This window comes from Magnolia sinica, chromosome 10, assembly GCF_029962835.1.
Source record: "Magnolia sinica isolate HGM2019 chromosome 10, MsV1, whole genome shotgun sequence".
NCBI lineage: Eukaryota > Viridiplantae > Streptophyta > Magnoliopsida > Magnoliales > Magnoliaceae > Magnolia > Magnolia sinica.
In genome coordinates this window covers 85,477,638-85,492,276 of record NC_080582.1, presented here as the reverse complement: position 1 = coordinate 85,492,276, position 14,639 = coordinate 85,477,638, and the positions used below count along the sequence as shown (strand labels likewise).

The 14,639-nt window shown below is 39.7% G+C and overlaps 1 protein-coding gene across 1 annotated transcript; it reads left to right on the top strand.

Moving 5' to 3' along the window:
* Nucleotides 1-839: 839 nt before the first annotated feature.
* On the top strand, nt 840-13,223 carry LOC131217264 (probable inactive purple acid phosphatase 28). The gene is made up of 4 exons (XM_058212145.1): nt 840-1,087; nt 6,704-6,851; nt 8,573-8,994; nt 12,618-13,223. Exons 1-4 carry the CDS (start codon nt 902-904, stop codon nt 13,068-13,070), a joined length of 1,209 nt encoding a protein of 402 aa, XP_058068128.1. The 5' UTR covers nt 840-901; the 3' UTR covers nt 13,071-13,223.
* The last annotated feature ends 1,416 nt before the right edge of the window (nt 13,224-14,639 follow it).

Here is a 14,639-nt window from a genome sequence, read left to right as displayed (position 1 = left end):
TTAAAGGTTATTTGGATGCCTATAAAGTACTTGAGTTGTAAAGGAATTATTGGTGAGCTATTTGGATGCATGTATTTACTTATCAAGGTTTCATGGGGTGAAGAGTATACAACTTTTTGCTGTAATTTGTAACCGGCAAGACATCATGTTTCACGTTACAAGTGAAAAGCATCATAGATATAGATATTATAACACAAGGGTTGATATACACTCATGATTTTTTAGCCGGCCATAATGTGAATGGTACATCCAAGCCATCCATCATCAGCTTCCCTCCATGTGTTTTGGTGGCGCAAAAAAAAAAAAACAACTTATTAATTTATCAAATGGACCATGTGAGAGAAGGATGAAGTGTCCACGGTTAAAAACTTTCAAATTGCATTTGAGGTCATTGAGATGGGTGGAAGACATCCAATCTGTTTAGTGTATATATTCTTTAACGCTCTCTTCCGACTTTTTCAAAAAAAATCTAGTCATTATGTGATTTGTTAAGGTTCATGCCCAAGCTCTGTTATATTAATAGACATTTAATTCATTATAAAAACTTTATAAGCTAGTGAAGCACACCAACTATTTACCTAAAAATAAATTACTACTTAAAAGCTAAATGGAAGCACATGAAACTCCTTTCATGCATAATGTATTGGCAACTTAAAACTTTACACCATCCAAACAAGCCCTTAAGTTTTGGGTGCCTGTCCTAGAGACAGTGGGTCCCAAAACCCAATAAGTTTAATTTGAGTTCATATATGCCACGTGTGCAATTTCTGGGTGTCTGCATATCAAGCATCATACACAGCCAGAGTATCAAATAACTTCCCATCGTAAATCAGCTCCGTCCCCTGACCACTATAAATAGCCAGGTCTCTGCTCCGGCACTGTTCTTCTCCTTACTCGTCAGATGTACGGACAATGGAATCTTCTCCATCACCTCCTCTTTATTATCTTCCTCTCCATCTCTCTATACTCCCTCCATTCCCTCTTCGGGAATCTGATGGTAAGGCACGACGATTCCGGCATCAAGATCAAGAGATCCGCCGATCTGCCGCTCCGTTTTGGCTACGACGGCACCTTCAAGATCCTCCAGGTTTCAATCCATCCCTTGATCCTCCGATAACTGGAGTTGTGCCATTTTTCATGTGATTTAGGGCTTTGCTAGTTCAGTCGTTCAGTTCGATTTCTGTCGTTCTATTGATACCTGTGAAATTGGTGGAACCTTGCCTTTTTCTGTAAAATAGCTGATATTTTGCTATTTTTCATGTGTTGTAAGGATCGTTTGGATGCCTGTAAAATCTGTAAGTCGTAAAGGGATTACAGTTGTAAAGTATCTATAGCCTAGCTTGTTTGTCTTGTTTGGCTTTCAGCTAAAATCTGTTTACAGTAAACAGTTGTCTGTGTTTGGATAACCTGTAAAGTGTTTATAAGCTGTAATTGGGTATTCACGCTCGACAGAGCTTGGAGAGATAAATCCCTATAAAATCTTCAAATGACATGTAAGGGCTTCAATTAAGATGGATCATTGGGTTGACCACATCTCAATAAAGTCCGGGGCTGATCCTTACTCTAACCCAAGCATTAGGTGGGCCACAAAAGTGAGCCCCCAATGCAAATGCCCTTTTATGAGGAGAAAGTATTGAATATAAACAGTTAACTATAAACTACTGTAAAGTCAATTAAGTTCATCCTTAAATAAAAGCGATGATGATGACAATCTTAAATAAAAATCATTCAGCTGGGAATTGAATCAACAGCAACAATGTGTAAAATTCTATGGTTCATGACTCGGTAAAATTTTCAAATGCCATCAAAATAAATAAATAAATAAAGGCACACCACCTCAGTTCTGTAGTTCACGGACCATTGACTTGATTTTCTGACTATCGGATAGGTGGACATTTATTGGACTGTTAAGATTGAAAAATATCCACAGTACTATTTCAACAAATAAGTGTGCACAAATCTGATGTTCTTGTTGTTTAATCAAAATCTGATGTTGGGACCATGACTTAGCTACAGCAGATTGGTTGGTTTGATTTGTGTTAATGTATGCCACATTGACAGTTTGCTTATCAATCGTGGTACTTTGCCAGAGGATAAAATAACTCAGGATATATATATATATATATATATTAAAAAAAAAAAAAAAAGAAGAAGAAGGAAAAAAAGAGGGTCACAAAGATTGAATTTTCCTAGCCATCTGACCAATAGCCATTTAGTGAACAGCTGAAATTAAAAAGGTCAATGGTCCAGATTTGACAGGGAAGAATCAAACCTTAGGATCATCAATCAATGTGATTCCTGGCCATCAATCGTCCAAAATGGAACCAAGGATTTGGACAGCATGGATTGAGGTAGATACATGCCAGTCCAGGGTGGATAGGTCAGTTATGATCCCCTATGTGATTTCCACTGAACAACCTATTTTTAGGCAAAGGAAACTTTGATACTCTGGCATAGCGTGATGGTTGATATGCAGGCACTGAAATATTATGCCATGTGGCATGCATTTAACTCAAAATAAACCACTAAAATTGTGAGCCATTATCAAGAGGGACAAAAAAAACTAGTTGGGCTTATCTAAATAAATGATTGCTGGACATATTATATGGATGGTTCAATGAAAAATATCTGGTGGATTAAATTTAGTAAATATGTGTTCACCGATCAAGTGTCAGCACTCAGGATAGTTCAGCAAATATGATTTTTGGATGATAACCCATTTGGGCAGTCAAAATTGAGTTGTATGTGCCACTCCACAGTTTCTTAACTCATGCGTATCAAGTGTTGCACTCTGCTAGAGCACCAATTAACTCCCCTTCTTGAAATTGCTTCTCCTCCTCCCACCACAGCTAAAATGAAATTACAGTGTTAGAGAAGCAGCAGAAAGGCTCATAGGTTCATCAGCGGATCCGATGATGATCATGGTCTCTCGAAAATTCATGAGAGGTGAGCTTAAAGGGGGCGAGTCATGGCACACATTGTAGTGTGAGTGAGTGATCTCCTGCTCGTTAGATGAGCTGGTGGAGACATTGTAGCATGAGCGATCGATCCAGGGTTCAATCCTTGGTAGTGTTACCTTTCAAAAAATTTGGACTGTTCATCAAGTGTGACCAGTGTTTTAAGTATTGGTATCACTACAAATTTCATGGGCTTGGGACACAAAAACAATATCGATATCGTCGATAATATCGATAATAAGAAACGTGGAGAAACATAGGAAAACAGTGGAATTTTTCAGTTAAACTTTAGGAGATGCTAAAACACACATATTTACATATTTGGGAATAAAAATTTTGCAAAAAGAATGCATACATGATAAATTCCCTTGCCTTTTGTCTGTAAATTAGTTGGATTTTGCAATTTTTCGTGTGATTTAGGGCTTTGCTTGGCGGTCAATCGGTTTGCTTTCCGTCATTCTATCAATCCATGAGAAATCGCTAGAACATTGCCTCTCTTTTTTGTCTGTAATTTAGCTGGAATTTTGCCAATTTTCATGTGATTTAGGGCTTTGCTTGGCGATCAATCGGTTTGCTTTCTGTTGTTCTATCAATCCCTGAGAAATTGCTGGAACATTGCCTTTTGCCTGTAAATTAGCTGGAATTTGAAATTTTCATATGATTCAGTGACCCAGCCAAATTGAATAAAGAGAACATCAATTTGGATACATACCTTTTTCTTGAAGATCAAACCATTAATTTTTTTTCACTGATAAATGAAAAGAAATAAAGGTTGTGGATTAATATCCAACAACCTACTAGCCGTTATGCTAGTAATCACAATAAACCCCACTCTTCTTCTACTCTAGGCAACACATGCCAAAGGAAACCACCACATACTATAGGTGAAGAAAAATCTTTTTATTTATTCATTTATTTAAATTCCATCATAACTCTTTAGAAAGGAGTCTTTAGTCTTCACACACACACACACACACACAACAACCTACTAGCCGTTATGCTATTAATCACAATAAACCCCACTCTTCTTCTACTCTAGGCAACACATGCCAAAGGAAAGCACCACATACTATAGGTGAAGAAAAATCTTTTTATTTATTTATTTATTTAAATTCCATCATAACTCTTTAGAAAGGAGTCTTTAGTCTTCACACACACACACACACACACACACACACACACACACACACACACACACACCCGCACGCGCGCACACACACACATTCTTTCTAAAAGCAAGAGAAAACCCTAATATAATCCTAACCATCTATCACTTCAAATCCTCGCCATTTATTTTCACTATTATTATTATTTTTTTAATGACTAAAATTCCTTTGAATCCCGTCACAACCCTACAAGCTCCGTGTAAATTAGCTTTAACTCACCCAAATGGTATTAGAAACCCAAGATCTTGGGATTGTTTGAAATCTGACTCGATAGGCTTTCAATGATGACCAATTTTATGCCATTGAGACATCATTGACACCTGTTAAATGGACCATAAAATGTGACAAAAATAATAAAGGAAAACTAGTTCAACGAAATGCTTAACTTTAAAAACTAAGTAAATAACTGCCAATGTGGTCCATAGCACACACTAGGACCATTGGTCTTCTATCAAATCAATCTAGAGTTTAGACCATCAAAGTTGTTCAAATCATCAATCTAAACGGTTGGATGGTCTAGATACTCCTTGATCGCAGCCCTTGGATTGTCTGATATTTGATTGGCCAACTTTTGTGGCCCAGATGCATCATTCAGGTCCTTTTGTGGCGATTAGTCAGCTCACTTTCTGTCATTCCATTGATATCTGAGAAATCGCTGGAACCTTGCCTTTTGTCTATAAATTAGTTGGAATCTTACGATTTTTCATTGATTTTTTTTAATTTTATTTTTTAAAGCAACAAGAATATATTAAAAAACGAAGGAGAGAAACAAGGGGGACTGCTGAAGTAGCAGAAACAGAACCAGAAAAGAAGAAACTACAAGCCCAAAAAGAGAAAATTAAAATCTTTAAGACTAGGCACAACAGAAGCCCATTCGATAAGCAGCTTTTTGGCTCTCGATCCCCCAACTTGAACCAAAGCCTGCGCATTATTGAAGCACCTGTCGTTTCGCTCCTTCCAAACCGCCCACCATATGGCCATGATTGCCATTTTCCAAACCTTAGATCTGATTTTACCCAACTTGAACCCGTGCCAGTAAGCAAGAAAAGAGGAGGCTGAAGCTGGCACACAGCCACTAACACTGAATCTTGAAAAAGAAATCCAACCGAATCTGAGAGACGAGCGGACAGTGCACGAGAAGGTGATTGACTGATTCATCACAGGCCATGTAACAAAGACAGATGTTGGTGAGTTGCATACCTCTCTTCATGAGGTTATCAATTGTTAAAATCCGATTCCTGGAGGCCAACCAAGCAAAACAGATATATTTTGGGGGGACAGGGTATTTCCAGATAAACAGAGTAACCAATGATGCAGGGGGAGAGGAATGGAGGAGAGACGAGTAAAGGGACTTCACCGAAAACTGGGAGGATTTATCTTTGGTCTAGATGATTTTGTCCGGCTCGGACAGAGAAGGGGAAAACCTGGATATGCAATCAAGAAGATCAGCAAAATGAGTAACCTCCCAGTCGTACAAATTTCTGGGATGATTTTTCATTGATTTAGGCTTTGCTTGGTAATTGTTTGGTTTACTTTCCTTCGTTTTATCGTTCCTTGAAAATTTGTTGGAACCTTGCCTTTTGTCTTTAAATTAGCTGGAACTTTGCAATTTTTCGTGTGATTTAGGGTTTGCATGGTGATCGATCAGTTCACTGTTTGTCATTCTGTCAATCCCTAAGAACTCGCCGGAACCTTGCCTTTTATCTGTAAATTAGTTGGAATTTTGCGATTTTCCACGTGACTTAGGGCTTTGGTTGGCGATTGATCGGTTTGCCATTCGTCGTTCTATCAATCCTTGAGAAATTGCTGGAACCTTGTCTTTTGACTGTGAATTAGTTGGAATTTTGCTATTTTCGAGAGATTTTGGGCTTTCCTTGCTGATTGATCTGTTCGCTTTTTGTAGTTCTTTTTGTTGCTTTATCGATCCTTGAGAAATTGCTGGAACCTTGGCTTTTATCTGTAAGTTAGTTGGAATTGTCTGGTTTTTCATGTGATTTTGCACCAGTTGGCGGTTGATCAGTTCGCTTTTGGTTGTTCTATGGATCCCTGAGAAATTGTTGGAACCTTGCCTTTTGTCTATAAATTAGTTGGACTTTGCAACTTTTCATGTGATTTAGGGCTTTGATTGCCAATTGATCAGTTTGCTTTCTGTCATTCGATTGATCCCCAAGAACCGTTGTAATTTTTCTATAAATTAGCTGGAATTTTGCAATTTTCATGTAATTTAGGGCTTTTCTTGGCAATTAATCAGTTTGCATTCCATCGTTCTATCTCTGAGAAATTGCACTGTAAATTAGCCAGAAGTTTGCGATTTTTCATGTGATTTAGGCTTTGCTTAGCAATTGATTGGTTTGCTTTATGTTGGGCTAGCGATACTTGAGAAATTGCTGGTACCTTGACTTCTGTCTGTAAATTAGCTGAAATTTTCAATTTTTTATGTGATTTGGGGCTTTGCTTGGCAATAGATTGGCTTTCTTTCCTTCATCCTATCAATTCCTGAGAAATCACTGGAAATTTTCCTTTTGTTTGTAAAGTAGGGTTTTGATTTGTGATGTTTTGGTTGATTTTCCATTTCCTAAGGTTGCTGATATGCATTATGGGAACGGCATTATGACCAGATGCCGGGATGTGCTGGCATCGGAGTTCCAGTTCTGTTCTGATCTCAACACAACACGGTTTGTCAGGAGGATGATAGATGTTGAGAAGCCGGATTTCATTGCTTTCACAAGTAATAGGATGGTTAGGCCTTGATCGGTTTGTAGAGATTAAATTTGTCAAAATAATAGAAAATGGATTGGTTTGATTGCTCAGATCGACTAAAATGCCCCAATTACTTCGATTTCTCTATGTTTGATTTGTTCATGGAAAATGGGTATTTTTGAATCTGATTGTTCGCTATTTATCTCATAAAATGTTCGGCAGAGTTTCACAATTCCATTGATGGCAATGCTAATTTCTTCCTATATGATTTTACTTGTGCATCTGGTGGGCCTGTCACGTAATAACCTGGCTTGAGAATCAAGCCAGTGAACTCAGCAGGTGGGCCACACATGCAAAAACATTCAGAATTCTAAAATATTTGTCAACAGCTCACTTTCAACATGTCTGATTAGATGGGTTTGTGGATCAGGTTATGTGTGGCAGGACCCACCTGCTGCATGGCCTGGTTGTCCAATTCATGATTGGCACATGCCAGTGTGAGCAGGCTTCGCAACACTAAGACATGTATGTTGGATGCGGGATTTTTTTTTTTCATGCAACCTTCTCAATCACTATTGGTGTACACTATACACCAACATGCGCTTGAGAATTATTATAGCCGGATTCTAAAGCTTGTCAGCTTTTGAATTCTCTTCTCCATAATAAGATATGTGATCCAGAGCGGAAGGAAAGTGAATTTGTGAACAAACCATCATCACTGAAGGGATCTAACTTCGACCGTAGGAAAATCCAATGTAGGTTTTAAACGAAGAGTACATTAAAATTTCAGTTGTCATTCAACTATTCACTAAAGATTCATTTCATGTAAAATATACTTCTCCGAAAGCAAAGGAAACCACAATCTAAATCTTAACCATTCATTAATCATATTTAATAAAATATTATAAGGAATTCAAACATCCCTAATTCCTGTCACGACCAGATCTCCATGAATCAGCCATAACTCAGTCAATTCATGCAACGGTCACATGATCATGGCTTTTTTGAAAGCTAACTGTATGGGTTTTCAATCAAGACAAAATCGTTATCGTTCTAACATTGTTTGACCTTTGGAATGATCCCAACATGGTAAGTGAAGAAAATACTGAAGAAAACTCATTAACTTCAACTAATCGTTTGACCCTTGGAAACTTGCCCACAAAGTAAGAGATGAAATTACTGAAGAAAACTCATTAAATTCAATAGCTTTGACAACTAATTTGAATAATAAACTTACTGAAATAAGGACTCAAAGATGAAAGCCTGTGGTCTTTTGAACCCACAATTTGACTGCATCTAGCATGGTGTCCACTACTAATCAACTACCTCGTATGGGGCCCCTGGATTGATCAGATCACTATCAAGGGCCTAAAAATGCCTGGGGAGACTTTGGGGCTTACATACACACACACACACACACACACACACACACACACACACACACACACACACACACACTGTTCGGAGTCTCTGGACAGATTGTGGTTCCCAGTCATGGGATTTGGTGGGACCCAATCCTAGTAGGGGTGGCAATTGTTGGGCCTGGACTGGTCCCAGGTCCCATTTCTTAACTGAAGGTGCTGATTTGTCATTTGCTCAACCTGCCCGTCTTTGGCCAGCCCTAACTCTTAGGTGACATAATTTCCTCTCAGTTCACCCTCTAGTTTGGATCTCTGGATGTGCGTTCAAATATGAATTAAAAAGAAGATAGCGTCTCTAAAGAAGACCTGGTTTGTTTTTGTCATCCAGGAGACAACATATTTGGATCAAGCACTTCCGATGCTGCCGAGTCTTTGATTCATGCATTTGTTCCTGCGGTAGAATCCAAACTCCCTTGGGCAGCAGTTTTGGGTAACCATGACCAGGAATCCACCATGACCCGTGAAGAACTGATGTCTTTCATCTCCCTTATGGATTATTCAGTCTCTCAGGTTAACCCATTTACCAGCAACCCCTTTGACAAGAAGGGAGTCGTCCCAGAAATAGATGGGTTCGGGAATTATAATATCAGAGTACATGGTGCATCAGGTTCTGATTTTGCCAATACCAGCATCCTCAATCTCTACTTCCTCGACAGCGGAGATAGGGCAACTCTTGGAGGGATTCGGACTTACGGATGGATCAAGGAATCTCAACTGCGTTGGCTCCGTAGCATTTCTGAAGGATTTCAGGTACGATGGAGGTTTCTTTTGGGAATATCTGCGACACAACTAGTTGTAGATGAGATTTTCATGCAAGTGTCTGTGCATGGGGCCCACCATGGTGGGACCATGGCATCCAACCTATCCAGAAGGTTACCTGTTTTTGGGACACTCCAATAAATAGGCTGATCTAATCATCAGGCAGGTCACACCATAGGAAGCGATGCACATCCACCCAAAGACCTCTAAATTCATGTAGTGGCCCACCTAATGTTTTGAACTATCCATTTTATGGAGCAACCCTTCTTGCTGGATTGGATTTCATAAAAATACCATGGTGGGCCACGCATGCAGCTAGTTGCACAATTTCCTCATCGACAACTAGTTGCATATGAAACATTCCCTTTTTTATTATGAATCTATGATATACAATGACCTTGCATGTTCAAATTTTACCTTGCACAATTGTTAAATTCTGGTTGCATCTCTCTCAATTAGGTTGTATACTGTATTTTATCCATAGGTTAAAGGTTGTTTTTGGATGTGCCAAATTAAAATGTGATGTTCAATCAAGACAATATAACAGAAACTTAGTGATGTTTCCCAGTGTGCTGGTATTCTTTATGAGGAAGTAGCCTTCAAATTCCAGTTACCTCCCTTTCAACTTCAAAGTAATGTAATCGTAATTTGGATCCCAATCCTTCAATATGAACGCTTGTTGTCATCACAGCTTTGTGCTATGCAACTCGTCTCAAGTTGACTCCTGGTGTCAAACAGGATCGTGTCTGACTGAGTCCATACCAACTCGGACTCAGTCAGACCTGATCCTGTGGACTTGCCCAAGCTGACATGAACTTGGTCAGGCCTGATCCTGTCCAATGCCACGAGTCACCCGGACAAGTCACCCCCAAGTTGGCCTAGTCTCGACTCAACTCGAGAGTGGATGAGTTGGTCTGAATCACTAGTCTTTAAGGTGTTCTGTAACGGTAACGGTGGTCGTAACGGCCACCACCGTTATCTTTACAATACGGGTCGTAATGGCTGTTATGGCCCCCATAACGGCCGTTACGGTCTCTTTTTTTATTGAAAAAAATATATATCCTGAAAAACCTGTATTCGGCCTTTAATGTTGATTAAAAAGTATGGAAAACCTGTATCTGCCCCATAACAGACAATTATGGGGCTGTTATGGCCTTTATAGGGGACGTAACATGCAGTTAACGGCAATTATGGGTCATTTTTTTTTTCCATAATGGCTGTTACGACCGTTACAACCCCGTAACGTGTAACGGTTGCCACCATTACCTTTACGTAACGGCCTTTACAGCCCCGTAACAGCCTTTACGGCACAGACTTTTAAGCATGGCTATGATAGGTGACTACAATTTTATTATTTCCACCTTATTAGACCAATCATTGCAATTCAGGTTGACAGCACACTGACACAAGGTTAATAACATAACACAATTATAATCGAGCTAGTGTGAAACTTCTTAGGCTAGAATGGAGATAATGTTCGAAAACTTGCATGTGTATTAGGTGCATTGCATGCAGGTTTTGAGAACCTCTTGGGGCTTGGCATGGTGCAATTTACAGGTACAACATTGGTTAAGTAGGCGGTGCTTATTATTTTCCTCTATAGTTCAATAGCAGGCACTTCACCCCTCATAAGACTCACAACAAACACAACAAAAAAAACAACAACAAATTTCTGTCAAATGCATTTTGAAATGCCAGAGGCTATATTTGTCAAATACAATCTACCAGTGCCAGTGACATAAGAATTGCATGAACTTTAGGGGAAATGATACAATAGATTGTGAACTACCTTAATAGGGTAGTAAACCAATCAAAGAAGGACAAGAGGAGTCTAAAATCACTTGTCCAAAAATTTTGTCCAGATTTTTTTTCTTTCTTTCATAGTCCTTTAAAGACTACATCTGCCTCTCTTTGATTGGTCTAGTACTCTATTAGGGTTATTCATAACAATGTTGTCAAAATCGTTATCGCATCGTAAATCGTGAGATTTTTTTTATGATTTTCTTTAAAATATGAAAAATATAATTAATTAATTAAAAACTTAACAATCATGTTTCTGCGATCAATATGCACATAGTAATAATACCATGTCATGATAGTGTTAAAGGATTCTTATCTTTCCTTTTTTTTTTTTTTTTGTCTTTCAAATTCCTTAAAAACATACAATGATCCTTTGATAATTATGTTCTTGTTACCTTTCTTGAATGTAGAGTCATATTAGAAAAGCGGCATTTGATTTTGTAGACTGACAAAAAAAGATACTTTGATTTCTAACCATCATTCCACATAGTAATAATACCATGTCATGACAGTGTTAAAGGATTCTTTTCTTTCCTTTTTTTTTTTTGGTCTTTCAAGAAAAATTCCTTAAAAACATACAATGATCCTTTGATAATTATGTTCTTGTTACCTTTCTTGAATGTAGAATCATATTAGAAAAGCAGCATTTGATTTTGTAGACTGACAAAAAAAGATACTTTGATTTCTAACCATCATTCCACAATACATAAGTTAACATGATTGTAACCATCCATGAAAACATTCTAGATAAGTCATGCATCAATTTGGTGTTTTGACTAGTTAAGTAAGAAATCATTAAAAAAAAAAAGCCTCCACGATTTAACATTGAAGAGAATATATATCATTCAATCTCTTATAAAGAACAAAGGAAAATAATTTACCTTTTTTGTTTTAAAAAATTACCTGTTCTAAATGATTCTTTTTTTTTGAAAGATTTTTTCTCAATAATTCTTAAAGCGCACACCAATTTAAAAATATAAAATGAAAGCCAAGTGAAGCTTAAAATAGAAGAAAACAAGAATAATTGGAATCGTAAATCATGGGGTTCATATAAAAAGGGGTTCAGAGGTGGGATTCAAATCATTTTCTTGAAGATTCGACTCAAATGTTTTCCTTAAGATTCGACTCAAATTGTATTTCGCAAATTGTAAACTGTAGGATTTTGACAACAGTGGTTCATAATCTGCAGTAAAAATTTCCCAAACTGGGTACTTCATGAAGTGTGCTATATTTCTCTTGATATTAGTATGCAACTTACATGCGCCCCTGCAATGTGATTATGAGTGTGTATTTCGGCCACATTTTCTGGCACATCTACATGCATGGGCCCATGTATGCTGTCTCCATCCTGCGGCCAGCTAAGTGTACACAGGCATTTGGTCTCGCCCCACACTTGAAAAGCACACATCTGAGATCCTGGCTGTTCATGAACAAGGCCCATGTCCCAGTGCCTAAAAAGGGTCGACTAATCTATGCATATCTATGCTGAATGGGGGGACCATTGTTCAGTTATTAATATTGTCCTATTTCTCATGCACTCATGAGCAAACTGGCCTGATTTTTTTAGTGCAAGGCACATATTCTGTGGGGCCTGCATGGTGAATGGCCCAGATCTCTCACGCATCTGCCTGGTTCTTGTGTGTTTGGGATGAGTCCACTTTGCAGTTCTCGTCCTCGGGACTCCTCATGCACTGATCTCAGTTAGCATTTAGAGTAGCAAAGGATTATTTCCTGTGTTTGGCTCTTATTAACGTGTCGCAGGTTCAACGGTAGACAAGATCTGAGAGGAATCCGGTGGGTTTTGTTACTGGCAGGGAAGAAATCTTGGCGATGAACCACCATCCGATGGTATCCCACCTGCCCTGGCATTCTACCATATCCCGGTTCCAGAGGTCCGGCAGCTCTGGTCAAAACAGGTGGTGGGTCAGTTCCAGGAGGCGGTAGCATGCTCTTCAGTCAATTCAGGAGTTGTGAGAACCCTTGTTTCCATGGGAGACGTGAAGGCAGTATTCATGGGACACGATCACAACAATGACTTCTGTGGTGAGATTGATGGCATATGGTTCTGTTATGGGGGCGGCTGTGGATACCATGGCTACGGGAAAGCAGGCTGGCCAAGGAGAGCAAGGGTGATATTGGCAGAGCTCGGAAAAGGAGAGAAGGCGTGGGCAGGGGTCAAGAGGATTAAGACATGGAAGCGTTTGGATGATGAGCGCTTGAGCAAGATTGATGAGCAAATCCTGTGGTGGAAACGGCCATTGAGCTGATATCTGTTCTGCGTGGCTTGAATCCAAAGTGCAGTGATTGATTTGTGCCATAGATGTGTCCTGTAAGAAAACTAATTGTCATGTGATATCTAGGCCGTTCAGCGGGTGGGGCATGTGTGCCGTGGCCCAAAATTAAGGCTGATGTTCTCACCATATTTTGGGGCGGGGATTCAATCAAATTGCGCGCGGGGATTCAATCAAATTTCAAAATCTCAATTTACAAGTGGTCCGTCTGCTGAAAATGGCAGCATGAATTTTGAACTAAAGCGCACAGATTACAGTGCCCACCCGATGAACGAACAGGATCATACCGTTGTAATTCAATCAATGCTGGTAGGCCTTAGCATGGCTCATCTTATTCTGTGGTGCTTCCTGATCATGTACATTGAAGAACCATGAGATAATTGCGGAATATTTTTTGAACTTCTGAAGGCAAATGATACAGTGCCTGGCACTTACACCCGTCACTATGTGTTCTCATCACAGCCATCCGATTGGGATCAGGGACCATCAAGAAGCGCTGGCTAGAAATGGATGAACGTGACAGATTAGCGCCGCCAGATGCATACACCGATGCTGGATTATTTCCAGGGAAGCGATCGGGCATGCATATACCAAAAGATACAGTCCTCCAAATATTCGGGTGTGAATTCATGGGTCTTTTGATTGCTGAAGAGGAGTACGTGATGGCTTCCCTCTTGTGGGACCCACGGACTGGAAGGTGATGTTTCCCGTATCGAATGATACAGAAGGATTATCTGCACCTATGACGTGAACACACAGTCATGCATGTGAACATGGTTCAGGTTTCTTTAGGTGGGCCTCATCATGGAAGTGTCCTGACTGGTTGGGGTATAAGCGTGGGTAGGACGAATTGTACACCGTTGGTTAATCTATAATTCTGAAGAATCCATCAGACAAGGGTTGGCAATAGGCCACGCAGCCAGGCTTTGGATTGGGCGCGGACCGGGGCCAGTTTTGGCCTGGCATGTATCCCCCACCAGTTTTCAGGTGGGCTTGGTCTCAAATCATTAACCCCGAGCTGGCCCCACCGGACCTTAGGTCATATGTATATGTGTCGGCCTACAAATGTGCCATTCTCATCTTGAATGTAAACCGTTGGTTTTATTTCTCTTAGTCTGTTTCTTTGTGTTGGTGTGGTCCACTTAATCAACATATAGATTATGAACATCCAGGTGGGGGAGTGGGGATTTTATCAATTTATCGGACGGGTGGGCCTTGTCCCAACTAAAATTTTATGGGCTCATATTGGGCCTAAGACAACAGGCCCGTTGATGGGGTAGGGCCGCATATGGGCCTTAAGCAGGCCGGGCCATATCAGGACCGGCCCATTATTACCTTATTTTTGGATGAGTGGAGCTTATTGTTTCCTAATCCACGGTCCCATGCATCAGTTCGGTCACATGATGGGTGACTCAAATTTCGCGTATTTATGTTGTTACACGTTCGCAGATGTGCGGCCAAGATTTATCTATATCCTCTTGATGTTGAAGACGTGGACACTCATGCAAAGTTCAATGGCTGAATACCTCTGCATTTTCTCTGCCT